Raw genomic sequence first — 12,960 nt, 5'->3', positions numbered from 1 at the left:
TCGTCCGCAGTTGCTAGGAGACCGGGGCGCGGGGTGGGAAGGAGCAGCAGCTTGGGAGGGGGTTCTGCCGGTGACCGAGAAACATGGCGGGGGCGGCGCGGCCCACCAAAGAGCCCCTGGACCCTGTAAGTCAGAACAAGATCTTCTGTGAAACGGTCCAGAAAGAACTGCGGTGCCAGCGCCTGCACACGGAGTACGGGGTGAATCCTCTCCTAAAGGGTACGGGAGCTATGCAAGCAGCGCCGGGCGGGGGAGAGAAGAGGCGGTTTCCCCACCAATGGGGCTGGTGTCCCCAGTGCTACACAACCCAAAGAAAGCGGATCAGATTTACTTTTGCAGGAGCTTTCTCCTTAACAGTTTGCTTCTAGGGATGCGCTGTGTGAGAGAGAGAAGGGGGGGGGGGTGGAGAGAACGCTTCATGACCCATCAGAAATCAAGGCTGTAATCCTGAAAGAGTGGGCCCAATAAGGTCAAGGTGTCAGACAGTCCTAATAGCCCTGGCATAGCAGGAGCTATTAAGCAAAACAACAACATAATCCATTGAAATCCAGGAACCTGTTTGCCTGGCAGTGGAAAGAAAACAGTCATTCCAAAAATGAGGTCCATAATAGAGACTTCCACACACCTACCTTTCTCAGACAAAAAACCTGCAATGTTTTTTCTCAGACACAGAAGTATCTCTCTAAAAAGTGGACAGGTCCCAGTGAGTATCTCCAGCAGGTGTATGGCCTACTGTATCATAGGTGTATCATAGAATCATAGAGTTTGATGGGACATCCAGGGTCATCTAGTCCAACAATGCAGGAACTCACAACTACCTGCCTACCCACAATGACCCCAATTCCATGCCCAAGTGATCCCCCACCACCAAAAATCTCCAGAATCCAGCCTGATCTGGAGGAAATTCACCTACCATCCCACAGTGGTGATCAGCAATTCCCTGGGAATGCAAGGAAGGGCCACAAGAGGCAAACGCTGGGACATCCCTTTCTGCCCACCCACTCACAATATATTGTTAATCAGGTAACCAGAATACTATACTTCTTTACTGCTTGAGTTCAGCTAAGGGTATAATTTTAAATTATTGTTATCACATTATTATTATTTATATAATGTATAGCCTGCCACTCCCAGGCTAACAGGCTCATAAATAACACTTTCAATCCACTTTGTCACTGGACTTAACTGTAAGAAATGGCAAGATCCACTTGCAAATGGTCACTGAAGTGGATTGAAACTACATTATTTAGCATGTGTAAAAGCGCTTGATGTTTTAAAGGGATTGCAATTCCTGCTAAGATGGAAATTAATCACTTTCTAGTTTTCTTAACCACATTTTTTGCCCTAGTTCCTGCATGAGACTTGTTTAGTGGGGACTGTCCCTGACCAAAGGCCATGTTGTGTTCACACAACCTTTGCCTTGTGCTCTTTCTTAGGACTGTCCAACATCAACAGTTAATTCATGGCCTTTTTCTGTGGTAGGTGCAATTCATTGGAATCACTTGGCAGAGTGGGGATAGAATGCCTGCACATTCACTGCATTCAGGAACATGTGCAGGAACTTTATTTCAGAAAACATTTGGTGGATAGTTTGGCAGATCTGGCTGCATTTTTAACCTGTATCTTGTCAATGGACTGTTGAGGATTTGTATCTTTGCAAACTTTTTGCTGCTTGTTGAGACTTGGAAGGCTATACAAATTAAACAAACATGCATTCTTTTCCACCTATAGTTCATACCATAACCAGAAAACCGATGTCCTGGCATGATAACTTAGAGGAGCCTGCTGACGGTAATGAGCCCTTCATTGTCAAGATTTCTCATAGTTTACTCTTGCTATGCCATTAATAAATAGAGAAAATAAACATCAAAAGGCATAATACTGCAATCAACATTTCTGGCAAAAGGAGTAAGCACAAGTAAAATGCTGAAATCAGTTATCAGAATATTTGGGGCATGGTCCCATGTAAGCCATGAATGCTGAAGTGTTTTTAATTAAAATAATTGAAACAGTTAATAGTACACAGGAGTGGAGGGATGTACTAAAACTTGTGGACATCATTTAACACTTCCCCACTATTTCTTCAGCTTCCCTGACAGCACCATAGCCTTCTTTTCCTGTTTCCTGCCTTCCTTCCCACTCACTAGCTAACCTATCTTTCTATATCCCCCTTGTAAATTTTTCTTCCCCTTTACAGCCTTTGCATTGGAAAACTATGTAAGAAATCCATAGATTTCTTAAACTATGTAAGAAATCCATAGTAAACAAGGCATTTCACTTTCCTTTGTATCCCACCTTCCATACTATTTGCTTTTTGCCTCTTCCTGGCAACTCTCATGATTTTACCTTTTTCCCCAACCTACTATATTTGCTCCCTCCCATCTTTGTCAATATTTGTCTTTATTAATTTATCCATACCTATCTTCACAATGGAAACCCAAAGCAGCTTACATCATTCTCTTATACATCTTATCCTCACAACAACCCTGTGAGGTAGGATAGGCTGAGTGTGTTTGACTGGCCCGTCATTCAGCTGGAGTTTGTACAACAAAATGCAGATTCAATCTGGGTCTTCTAGATCCTATTCTAAAACTCTAATTACTACTGGTTTTCATGGGGCAATTATACCAAGCAGCTGATCCTGGGTGAGTCAGAAAAGTTACATGGTAGTAAGATGTTCAATAGGTTGCTGCGAAGCCTGGCCTCAATTAATTCTTCTCAAAGGCCAAAACAGCCCTGGAAAGGGGCCAGCCCCTTTCCCCAGCCTTTGACTGACAGGAACCATGACTGCTAGCCATGGACATTAATTTCTTAAAGCTACAAGTGCTTGTTCTGTTAATTTCAGAAGGTTTTAAACCCCATCATGGGTTTTTGGTGGTGGTGTGTGTTTTTTTTATTTCAGAATTTTCTGCAAATAGGAACCTTCAAGTTTGTAAAAAGATCGCTCTTATCCATCCATGACACCAATCTCTAGATTTAAGTATTCACCTATATGGCCACACTGAAAATTTGATATACTTTTAAAGGCTTTCATTTTAACTTATAGGCTCTTAACTTTTTAATGAATTGAGTTTATTCTCTAGACTAAGTAATTCTAATTTAATTCTAGTTATTTAACCCTGCAGCTAAATTCCTGAAACTCATTCATCATGCTGCCCTTGAACCAACCAAGAAATATAAAGAACCACAGTCGGAAAGCCAGGAAATTGGCTGGTTCTCGACACCTTTGGTGAGTGGGTTTAAGTGGAGCTACGACTTGCCTGAACTGGGGGATGGGGGACAAGATCAATCCATTTCCTGTCACTAGCATCACAGTAAGTCTTGAAATACTGTAGGATGATCAGAAGTCAGAAATTCCAGCCATATATGGATTGGCAGTTTAGTTCATTATTCCTTCTGCCAAATGTTCTTTATAGTATGATTGTGTTCTTTTGCAGATCAGTACTGACCGGAATGACAGGAGACTGAACTTCCCAAGTCGGAGCACCGAAATCACTAGATATATGGCTGCCATGTGGCGGCTGAAGGAGATGGTGAAGGATAAGAGATAAGGTGGACATAAAATCATTCAAGTTTAATGAACCCCAAGCCGCTAATTTAGGGTTTCTGATCTGCACCATCTCAATCATCTGATGCAGCAAAGTAAATACTATAGGCATGGAAGATTTCTGCTGAAACACTTCCGTTCTTGCAATAAATATGTCTCAGTATGTTGCCCGCCACAGTTCCATCTTCCTTTCTATATTTTAAACAGAAATCAGTTTTTTAAAAACCGGAAGATCCATTCCACACTGAGAAGCTGTTGTACAAATAGAGGGGGATCACATGGCAATTGATTGGTAGTTGACCACATTCAACCCCTAAAAGAACCCAGTGACATGGGAGTAGGACAAAGGTTATTATTTCAGCAGCACAGTAGTACAGCCCAGACACACAAATATCAACAACATGTGCCACATGGTCTTAAGTCCTGTGTGCCTGCCCGTGCCCAAATCAGAATCCCTTGATCTTACACAAAAACCTCCATTACAGAATATCACATCCTCTGCTGAAAATGCTGCAGTTGTATATGAAACAAGGGATCAGTGATCTCCCAGCATAAACCTAGAGAAAGCAGACAGACTTTTTCAAAACTGTTTAATTCCTAAGTCTCACAGAAGGGAAAACTAGTGTGGAAGAGAGGCAGCAGGGAGCAACTGATGGCTGTTCATGAACACACGTTACATTCAGCATCAGACAGTAGCACCTGCCATTTCCAGAGCTAGTTCCTGAAGAATGCCACAATTTACAAAGAAAAAAGTCCACCCATTTCATTCTCTATCGGGAACGGTTCTTCATTTTCTGCCTCACCTTTTTACCAGGCCTCTTCTGCAAAGAAAAACAAATTCAGCATTGGTGATTTCCCCATTATCTTATTCTATTCTGTCCCAGAAAAATATGCTCCCCAAGCAGCCTAGTTGTAGAAAGAAATTCCAGGGAAATCTAGATGAATACTGACCATTAAACTACAAAATTCCCATAGTGAAATTCTGTGCCCATGTGATTCAAGCCCACCAGAAGAATAAAATACAACCACTATCACCATGTGCTTATAGCTAATTTAACTGAAAAACAATTTTTATATTGTCTAAAAGTTTTGACATTTTAGCTTTCTGATGTGTGGCCATATAAAAAAAACTTGACTACAAAACTGCCTGCTTTCCCCAACTCATCCAGAATGTGACCCTCCTACTTCCCAGTGCAATAACAGTCTATCCCCTCATTCTAGTCCAGGACAGATACTTACATTGGCACCCTTTTTTCCTGCTTTTACTGAGCCCTTGTAGTGGGCTACACTAGCACGAAAGCTGGACACATCATTGTGACTTTCTTGAGTGTTCCACTTGGAGCCTTTCTTTTTACCACCAAACCCAAATTTCTGATTCTTGTATCGTCGTTTGGCATTTGGACTGAAAGAAAAGCAACATCCATTATAGTTGGGTATGAGGCTATTGCTTACCTGCCGTCCTGCTTTTCCATAAAGGACATTCTCAGGCCTCTGCCTTCCCACTCAAGCATACATAAACAGAGATAACAAATTACTTCTTACTTCATCCTACTGTGAAGAGCTTCCCAGTCTTGTTCAGCCCGTTAGCAGTATTGTATTTTTAAGAACAAGAGTGGACATCACTACAAAATGGAATGCCATGGGAGACACAAAATGATTGCTATAACGTGCTGGGACAAAACACAAACCGTGAGGTTTATAGCCAAGAATCTCCCTATGAAGGTAGCTCCCTACAGATATGTAAGTGATACATTCTGGGTTCCTCTGAAGCAGCCCATGCTTCAGTATGGATGCCAGCCTTCAGGTGGGACTTTGTTGTTAGGTGCGAAGTCGTGTCCGACCCATCGCGACCCCGTGGACAATGATCCTCCAGGCCTTCCTGTCCTCTACCATTCCCCGGAGTCCATTTAAGTTTGCACCGACTGCTTCAGTGACTCCATCCAGCCACCTTATTCTCTGTCGTCCCCTTCTTCTTTTGCCCTCAATCGCTCCCAGCATTAGGCTCTTCTCCAAGGAGTCCTTCCTTCTCATGAGGTGGCCAAAGAATTTGAGTTTCATCTTCAGGATCTGGCCTTCTAAGGAGCAGTCCGGGCTGATCTCTAGGACTGACCGGTTTGTTCGCCTTGCAGTCCAAGGGACTCGCAAGAGTCTTCTCCAGCACCAGAGTTCAAAAGCCTCAATTCTTTTACACTCTGCCCTCCTTATGGTCCAACTTTCACAGCCATACATTGCAACTGGGAATACCATAGCCTTGACTAAACGCACTTTTGTTGGCAGGGTGATGTCTCTGCTTTTTAGGATGCTGTCTAGATTTGCCATAGCTTTCCTCCCCAGGAGCAAGCATCTTTTAATTTCTTTGCTGCAGTCCCCATCTGCAATGATCTTGGAGCCCAGGAAAACTTAAGACTTAGGGATCACATAGAATTACAGCTGATCTCCAGACTACAGTGATCAGTTCCCCTGGGAAAAAATAGATGCTTTGGAGGGTGGATTCCATGGCATTGTATTGCACTGTAGTCCAAGGCTCTATTTCCGAGCTTCCCTGGAACCTGGATCTAGCAAATTTACCTCCCCCCCAAACCCTGACAGAACCTGGCAACCCTCTGCTCCAGTCAGGTGGACAAAATCCAGAGTTGGCTCTTTGCTTTGAGGAAGAGATGCAAATAGCAAATGGGAAACCTGCTAACGGTTTCCAAATCACGGATCACTGCTGTTTGGTTATCTTGTTCAAGGCACAATGGAAAAACCAATAGCCACCAGGTGACTTAGGTCTCCACAGCCTCACCATATTATTCTCTCACCTAGCAGCAGTAATCAAGTTCCAAGGCAGTGCTAACCCCGATTGTTCAAAGTCACAATGCAACTTCCTTTGAAATCTCATGTTTTTAAAACATGAAGCTATTCTGTCATCTGATTACTTTCATCTTCATACACACTGTCCTTACATTTTGAAGCTTATGCAAGAACCAGAAATTTGTATTTTAAAAACAAACTCTTTAAACCAAAAAAAAAATATGGCTTAAAATAATTTTGAGAGGTGAATATCATCTACCATTCCTCAACTGAGAAATGTTCTGCATGTCAGCTCAATACAATATATATAATATAGTAAAATACCTTTCTGCGCATCAATTATTGTTCTTGGGAAGTTTGCCAACACTTGAGTTACACAATTTCTCAGAACAACGAAGTGATTGAATAAAAAGCCTGTTATCAGAAAAGTAAAAGTAGAGTTTTGGGCTAAAATCCCTCCACTTGCAAGGGTCTTACCCTTTCTTTATCATTTGGCCCCCAGTTCCCTCTTTCTTCTTTCCCTGAGAAGGTGGTGGCTGTTCTCCCTCCAGGAATTCCAGCTTGTCTGAGAGACCTATATAAAGGATTGCATAGATGCCAAGCCACAAAAGAAAGACAAAATAAACTTTAGACCTCAATGGACAAGATCCCTATACGTAAGCACTTTAAAACGTTGCATGATTTCATGTGATAGGTTGTTATAACTTCCATTTGATAGGTGGAGCGATGTAGATTGTGGATTTTATAGTGCAGCAACAGTAATGTAACAGTAACCGATGATCAGAAGGACTCAAATACATCAAGGACAGATAAGTACAAACCACCATCCCTTCTTTCTGTCATTCCCAACACACAAGCCTAACATGTAACAATGAATTAATGTAAAATACCATCTTTGCTGGCGTATAAGACGACTGGGCGTATAAGACGACCCCCCAACATTTCCACTCAAAATATAGAGTTTGTCACCATTGTGACAGCGCAAACGCAGCACCTCCGGCCCGCCCCTGCATCTCCCTGTGAAAGGCACTAGTGCCCATGTGTGAGCTCTGCGTAGACAAGGGGCAGGCCGGAGCACCGCTGCTTCCCACTGAGCAGAACAGGCCGGTCATGCTGAAAAGGCTGGCACCCCTGTCTTGCTGATAATGCTTGTCGCAGCCATGCAGATGACCCGCCAAGGCCGTGCTGGATACTGTGCGATACTGGATGGTATGTAGAATTTGGTGGGCGGGCATCGGGAGGCCACTATGGGCAGCTATGTCTATCCCAACTGAAGTGCACCCGGCGTATAGGACGACCCCCCTACTTGTTTTTCAAGGGGGAAAAGTAGTCTTATACGCCAGCAAATACAGTAGATTAATTTGGGGACAGCGCAGTCCCAAGAAGTGTTACATCCTCCTGAATCTATTGAAGACTCTACCTATGCCAGGGTCTCTTAAAGACTAGCCAAATTATTTCAGAATGGGAAAAAAATGTTTCCAACATTAAACGGTGGGATTTTCCCTTCAGCAAATACTGATGTTCAAGGATCCTGCAGATAAGGAGTCACCAGACCAAGTTGGTGCCCTGAGCTTAGAAGCTAGGACCAAAGTCTATACTGTCTTATGGGGCAAGCTTTCATTACAACTACTAGTATCTTAACTGGCTTCCACTATGCAATGCTAAACAGATTCTTACATTTTCCCACCTCAGACACCTCATAAGCCATTTCTCCCTCATCTGATAATGCAGCAGAGGAGGGAGGGAGAGAAATATGGAATGTCTCACCTTTCTGGTATTTCTTGATTGCATGCAACATTGAGGTCTTCTCTTTCTGCCTCTTCTGCAGCACCTCCGTTTGCACCTATCAAGAAGCAGAGAATGAGCCTTGCTCTTGTATCCCAGTAGTTCCCTTTCTGTGCACAGATTTGCATTCGCACCCACTTCTCACTGCACATCATGATTCCTATTTGTTTATACTCAGCAACTGGACTCCTCTCCCACAGGACTACATTTTGTAGACTTCCAGACACTTTAGTGTGCCAGTTCAGTACAAAGGTTGTGGTAGGGATGTGTAAAAATAATTTAATCCCCCCCAGCTCAGGTCTATTGGACCCTAAAATTAGTATTCAGATCCAGGATTTTTCAGAAATCCCAATTTTTAGGGAGAACAATAAATCCATGAAAGGGGAAAAATGATTTTTAAAATAGGACAGCCCAACGCTGCAGGACAAGTTATTCCTGGGATCCGTGTGCAATAGGTAGATCTCTCCCTGCTGAAACAGACCTGGCTGAGAGCTCTCACCTCCCACTACCCCAGCTAATTAGTATAGCTGACCATGCCCAAATAAAAACTGAAAAATTCAGCCTTTATTTGAGCTCAGCTATATTGGTGGCCAATCAGATTCTTTTATCTGTAATCAGTTTAAATAAAGCCAGTAATGTATTTTGGGGGTATTTTTTCTGTCTCAGATTAGCTGTATGCACACACCCCTAGTTGCGGCCCTAGCCCCAGAGCTCATCCTCACCTTTTTGCCATATTTCCTCAGAGCACGGAGCTGTTTAGCCCTTTCCGACTTCTCCATGGCTTCCTGTTTGCTCTTCAGCTTTTGACGAATCTAATAAGGAAAGACCAAACAACATACATGTACTGGGGATTTGTTTGCAACACTGACCCTCTTCTCAGGTTTCACTGAATCTTTTAAGGAGTGCCATGTTCGTAAACATGGCAAACAGCAACAATAAGGAAAAAAAACAGTGAGATATAGTAATACAGTGGTGATTACCTACATGTCAAACATTTTATTTTTTAATGTTTATATACATCCAAGAAAGAATTACATTATTACCTTATATAATACCTTACTGATAAGAAAATACAATTCTTTAATGCAATGTCATAACATCTGCAAGAATGTCTATTATTCAAACTAATACAAATTGAACAGGCAGCATTACAGACAACTCCAGATTTTATACAAAGTTAACAAATGGTATAATAGCCAATAAATTACTACATAGTAAACTGAAGGCATAGTTGATTATAAGTAATGCAGAGGCTAGATAAGATGGGTCTCCAGTAACTCCCCATTTGGAACTTTCCTTTTTCAATCAACTTTCTAAATATGTCACTTCCATTATTTCTGCAGCACAGCTGTTACACAGCAAATCAGGCCAACATACAGAAGAGCAGTCATATTAGCCTATAATGCCCATGAAGATATTTCCCTTGCTAGCAAAAGTGAATTGTAGTGTAGCATCTTGGACAACAATTCTGACTACAATTATCCAATTTATCATTATCAACTTTGAAGAGGGAGATTAGGATGCCAAATCATACTACCATAGGGATTTTTAATACTGAAGCAATGCTATAGTTGTTAATCTTAACTAAATAATCTTTCCCTAATATAATAAAAGGCAAATGTGTGCAGATAACTCACTAACTGATGGGCCATCTGTGGGTAGGCCTTCCAGTACGGAGTGTCCACTTCCCACAGATGGCCAATAGCAAGTCTGCCTCACCTCCCTGGCCACTTCCCTCTCCTTCCAACCAGAAGAGCTGACCCACTTTGCTGGCCCACCTCCCAAAGGTAAGCTTGCCAGAGAGCAGGGTGGCCTTTAGTGGATTGAATGTGGCCTTCCTGACTTTGGTGGGGGCCGTGGAAGGCCTGGGAATGCTTGGACACAGTTATCTCACAATGTTCTACCATACCATATTTTGAACATGGGGAGAGGAGAATCACTGTATTTTATTGTATTTTAAATCACTTTGGGAACAGTAGTTGAAAGACCAAACAGAAGGCGAAAACCTGAGCTTTTTTTTTGAAAGGAAGAATATTAACAGATACCTTTTGCATCTGCTGGTCAGATTTTGCCATCTCTGCAAAATAGTCATCAGGCCGCCTAGTAGGGACTTTGAGCCGATGTAGCTGAGGTAAGGCTTCCAGCACAGAAGCTTGAGCCTGATGATAACTGGAAAAAAGAATTACATCAACACTTTTAATTCCTGTTTGCACCTTGTATATTCCATGCCCTGAGTATGAGATAAGTAGACTTCAGGTTCTTTCTTGCTATTCCATGCTAACATATATTTGGAAAAAGCACAATTTGTTCCTCTTTTTCTCCTTTGCCAGCTCTTATACAGATTTTCCTCCTGTATTCACAGGATGAGAAATCCACCTAGTACATTTTTATCAAATGCAGTACACTATTGTGAGCCCTGACAAAGCAGTCATCCAGCACAGCAAGACCACAGACTGCACTGGCAAGACCAAAGCAATAAAAAAAAAATACAGTTTGTTCTTTTGCTCCAAAAAGGGTAAACACTGTATATAAAGTGTATCCAGCAAGCTCTTTGGAAGCCACATACACAGACTTACAAACTCATCTCTCTCTTGAAGTCATCCTCAGGGTCAACAGCATCTTTATCAGGTACGTGACTAGAAACATTTGTTTCCAAACAAGAAGTCACATCAAGCCTTTCTATCCAGGCTAAATGCCTCTGGAATTCTGACAGACACTGTTTCAGTCCATCCTAGAAAGAAGCACATTAACAGAGATTAAATGGAGTATGTTAGACCTTCTGTTCATTCACTTGCATGTCCCAAGAAAAGCACTAAGAATCTGAAAGGATCCTGCCCAAACATACCCTAAAGTAAGGTGACCAGATTTTAACATTGGTAAAGCGGGACACCATTGACCCGCTTGATTCTTGATTAAAAATTTGGTCTATATGGAGCAAATTTTTTTTTCATAGAACATAGAACGCGAAAATAGTATTGTATTTTTTAATTTCAACATAATTACAATTTGCCAGGTGCCCCAAGATGTCCCTCCAAAAGTGGGACAATCTGGTCACCTTACCCTAAAGACATAATGACAACCCTCACATTGATCCATCCATTCCCCTACACAATTTGATAATTCTCAGGTGCCCACCCAACATCCTATGCAAAGTTTAAAGGCTGCTTCTTAAGTATATGGAAGTTTAAGTATTGTTCAAGTGTTCCATACAACTTCAAGGAGCAAAAGTAATTCAACTTTAACAATAATAGCAAAATCCAAACTAGAGACAGATGTTTCCTATTTAAATGGAATTAAGTAATTACTATATTTTAATGTTTTATACAATTTTCACTAAATAAATAGTAACATTTTTACCTGCCCCTACCTCTATAATCTAAAGCAACAATACAATAAACACCATACAGATCTTGTGTATGACACCTTTACAAATAACAATCTCAAGACATTCTAAAAATAGAATGCATGGCTGCAAGGTACAAAGCTCAAATACAACTGAACAGAGTGATTGATATTCCATCTAAATGCTAAGCCCATAACCTAGAAATTCAGCATGACAATAATCACCTACTACTCACCACATTGTTGAAAGCCTTTGGTTTTCCCTCAAGCACAACATTCAGACCTGGCTTTAGTGACCCTTTAGTAAATGCTTTCTGAAGCTATAGAAGAAAGAGAGACATAAATAGCATCCTAGGAACCTGACCTTCACAAATTAAAAAAAAAAAATAGCTCAACCACCCCCGACTCTTGATAAAAGAACATGTGGGAAACAAAAATACAAAGATGAGCAAATAAACTGAGGTGTTTAAACTGCTGTCTTACCATTACACAAGTACATTTAACTGGAAAGACTAAATATAAGCTATACCGCTGAAAACTGAAACAAATATAAGCTAAGCTGCTGGACAGTATTTGAAACAAATAACAAAACAGCCCAATTCACCATATTGCCCCCCCCCCCAATGGAGACCAGTATACTGGGCTACCTTACAAGACTATTGTAGAGATTTTTAAGAGAATATATACTAGATACATTCTCTCATAACAAAAATGATTCGTCCCAATGCATGTATCAGTCTACATTAAATATCATGAGGCATAATGATGATATAGAAACAATACAGTGAAGCCACAGTACTTGCATCACAAGGCACCCAAAAGTTCTGTGGAAAACCACTGCTCTTTTAACTTGGAGCTAGATAAACCATGACCCTGGTAAGTTGAAAGAATGGACTTTTTCAGTAGTCTAAAAAACCAGACGCAATACCATCAACCATCACAGGCTACTTTGGGAGCCAGCCTGACCATACACGTCGAACTACCAGTCGGGAAACCTGAAAGTGACCCTCACTATTGAATACAGAAACAAGCGTACCTCTCGATCGGTCACAACAGATTCATCAGAATCTGAAGACATTGAGGAATCTTCCATGTCTGCCTGGAGCATTGGACGCCGCATTCTGGAGTTGCCGGATTTCGGGGCCACCAAACTGTTGCGGGGGAAAATACTAATGAAGCACACTCCTTCCCAAAGACCGTGAAAGATATGGCGGCTCCTGGATCTTTTATCAAAAGGGCAGCAGGGGAAGACTGCCCACCATAGCCCTACATACCGAGAACGCCCCCTGCTCGTTTAACTTCTGTTCGTCACAGAAAACCTTGACCAGGAAACACAGCGACAACCAAAGCCGCTCTCGCAATTTCCTCTCGGGGACGCCAGACCAGCGTGCAAGCACCAGAAGAGGGAGAAATCCCCGTCCGCTCACCACAACGAACCACGCGCCCCACGAGGAAGCGTGCACCACTACTTCCGGTCCCCGAGAGGCCGCAGT

General features: G+C 42.0%; 2 protein-coding genes across 2 annotated transcripts; one reads left to right on the top strand and one right to left on the bottom strand.

Moving 5' to 3' along the window:
- Window positions 1-25: 25 nt before the first annotated feature.
- Window positions 26-3,722, top strand: CFAP144 (cilia and flagella associated protein 144). The gene is made up of 4 exons (XM_077334141.1): window positions 26-219; window positions 1,732-1,791; window positions 3,126-3,229; window positions 3,438-3,722. The coding sequence occupies exons 1-4, from the start codon at window positions 84-86 to the stop codon at window positions 3,549-3,551; spliced, it is 414 nt and encodes a 137-aa protein (XP_077190256.1). The 5' UTR covers window positions 26-83; the 3' UTR covers window positions 3,552-3,722.
- A 401-nt stretch (window positions 3,723-4,123) lies between these two features.
- Window positions 4,124-12,947, bottom strand: EBNA1BP2 (EBNA1 binding protein 2). Its single transcript, XM_077334135.1, has 10 exons — window positions 12,742-12,947; window positions 12,504-12,618; window positions 11,704-11,787; window positions 10,702-10,856; window positions 10,171-10,294; window positions 8,848-8,937; window positions 8,108-8,183; window positions 6,818-6,914; window positions 4,787-4,949; window positions 4,124-4,368 (listed from the first exon to the last, which is right to left on the bottom strand). The coding sequence occupies exons 2-10, from the start codon at window positions 12,585-12,587 to the stop codon at window positions 4,318-4,320; spliced, it is 924 nt and encodes a 307-aa protein (XP_077190250.1). The 5' UTR covers window positions 12,588-12,618; window positions 12,742-12,947; the 3' UTR covers window positions 4,124-4,317.
- Between the last annotated feature and the right edge of the window lie 13 nt (window positions 12,948-12,960).

The sequence above is a fragment of the Paroedura picta genome, chromosome 4, assembly GCF_049243985.1.
Source record: "Paroedura picta isolate Pp20150507F chromosome 4, Ppicta_v3.0, whole genome shotgun sequence".
NCBI lineage: Eukaryota > Metazoa > Chordata > Lepidosauria > Squamata > Gekkonidae > Paroedura > Paroedura picta.
The sequence above is the reverse complement of the archived record's forward strand: the minus strand, read 5'-3'. Positions and strand labels throughout refer to the sequence as shown.

Bases quoted from the DNA above. Each gene is read 5' to 3' on its own strand.
- CFAP144 (XM_077334141.1), top strand. From the start codon at position 84: ATGGCGGGGGCGGCGCGGCCCACCAAAGAGCCCCTGGACCCTGTAAGT. The intron at 1,792-3,125 runs GTAATGAGCCCT...TTAACCCTGCAG, and splicing joins CTTAGAGGAGCCTGCTGACG to CTAAATTCCTGAAACTCATT. The intron at 3,230-3,437 runs GTGAGTGGGTTT...GTTCTTTTGCAG, and splicing joins GCTGGTTCTCGACACCTTTG to ATCAGTACTGACCGGAATGA.
- EBNA1BP2 (XM_077334135.1), bottom strand. From the start codon at position 12,587: ATGCGGCGTCCAATGCTCCAGGCAGACATGGAAGATTCCTCAATGTCT. The intron at 8,184-8,847 runs GTGAGGATGAGC...GCTTCTTGATAG, and splicing joins TGAGGAAATATGGCAAAAAG to GTGCAAACGGAGGTGCTGCA. The intron at 6,915-8,107 runs GTGAGACATTCC...TCCTTTATATAG, and splicing joins AATCAAGAAATACCAGAAAG to GTCTCTCAGACAAGCTGGAA.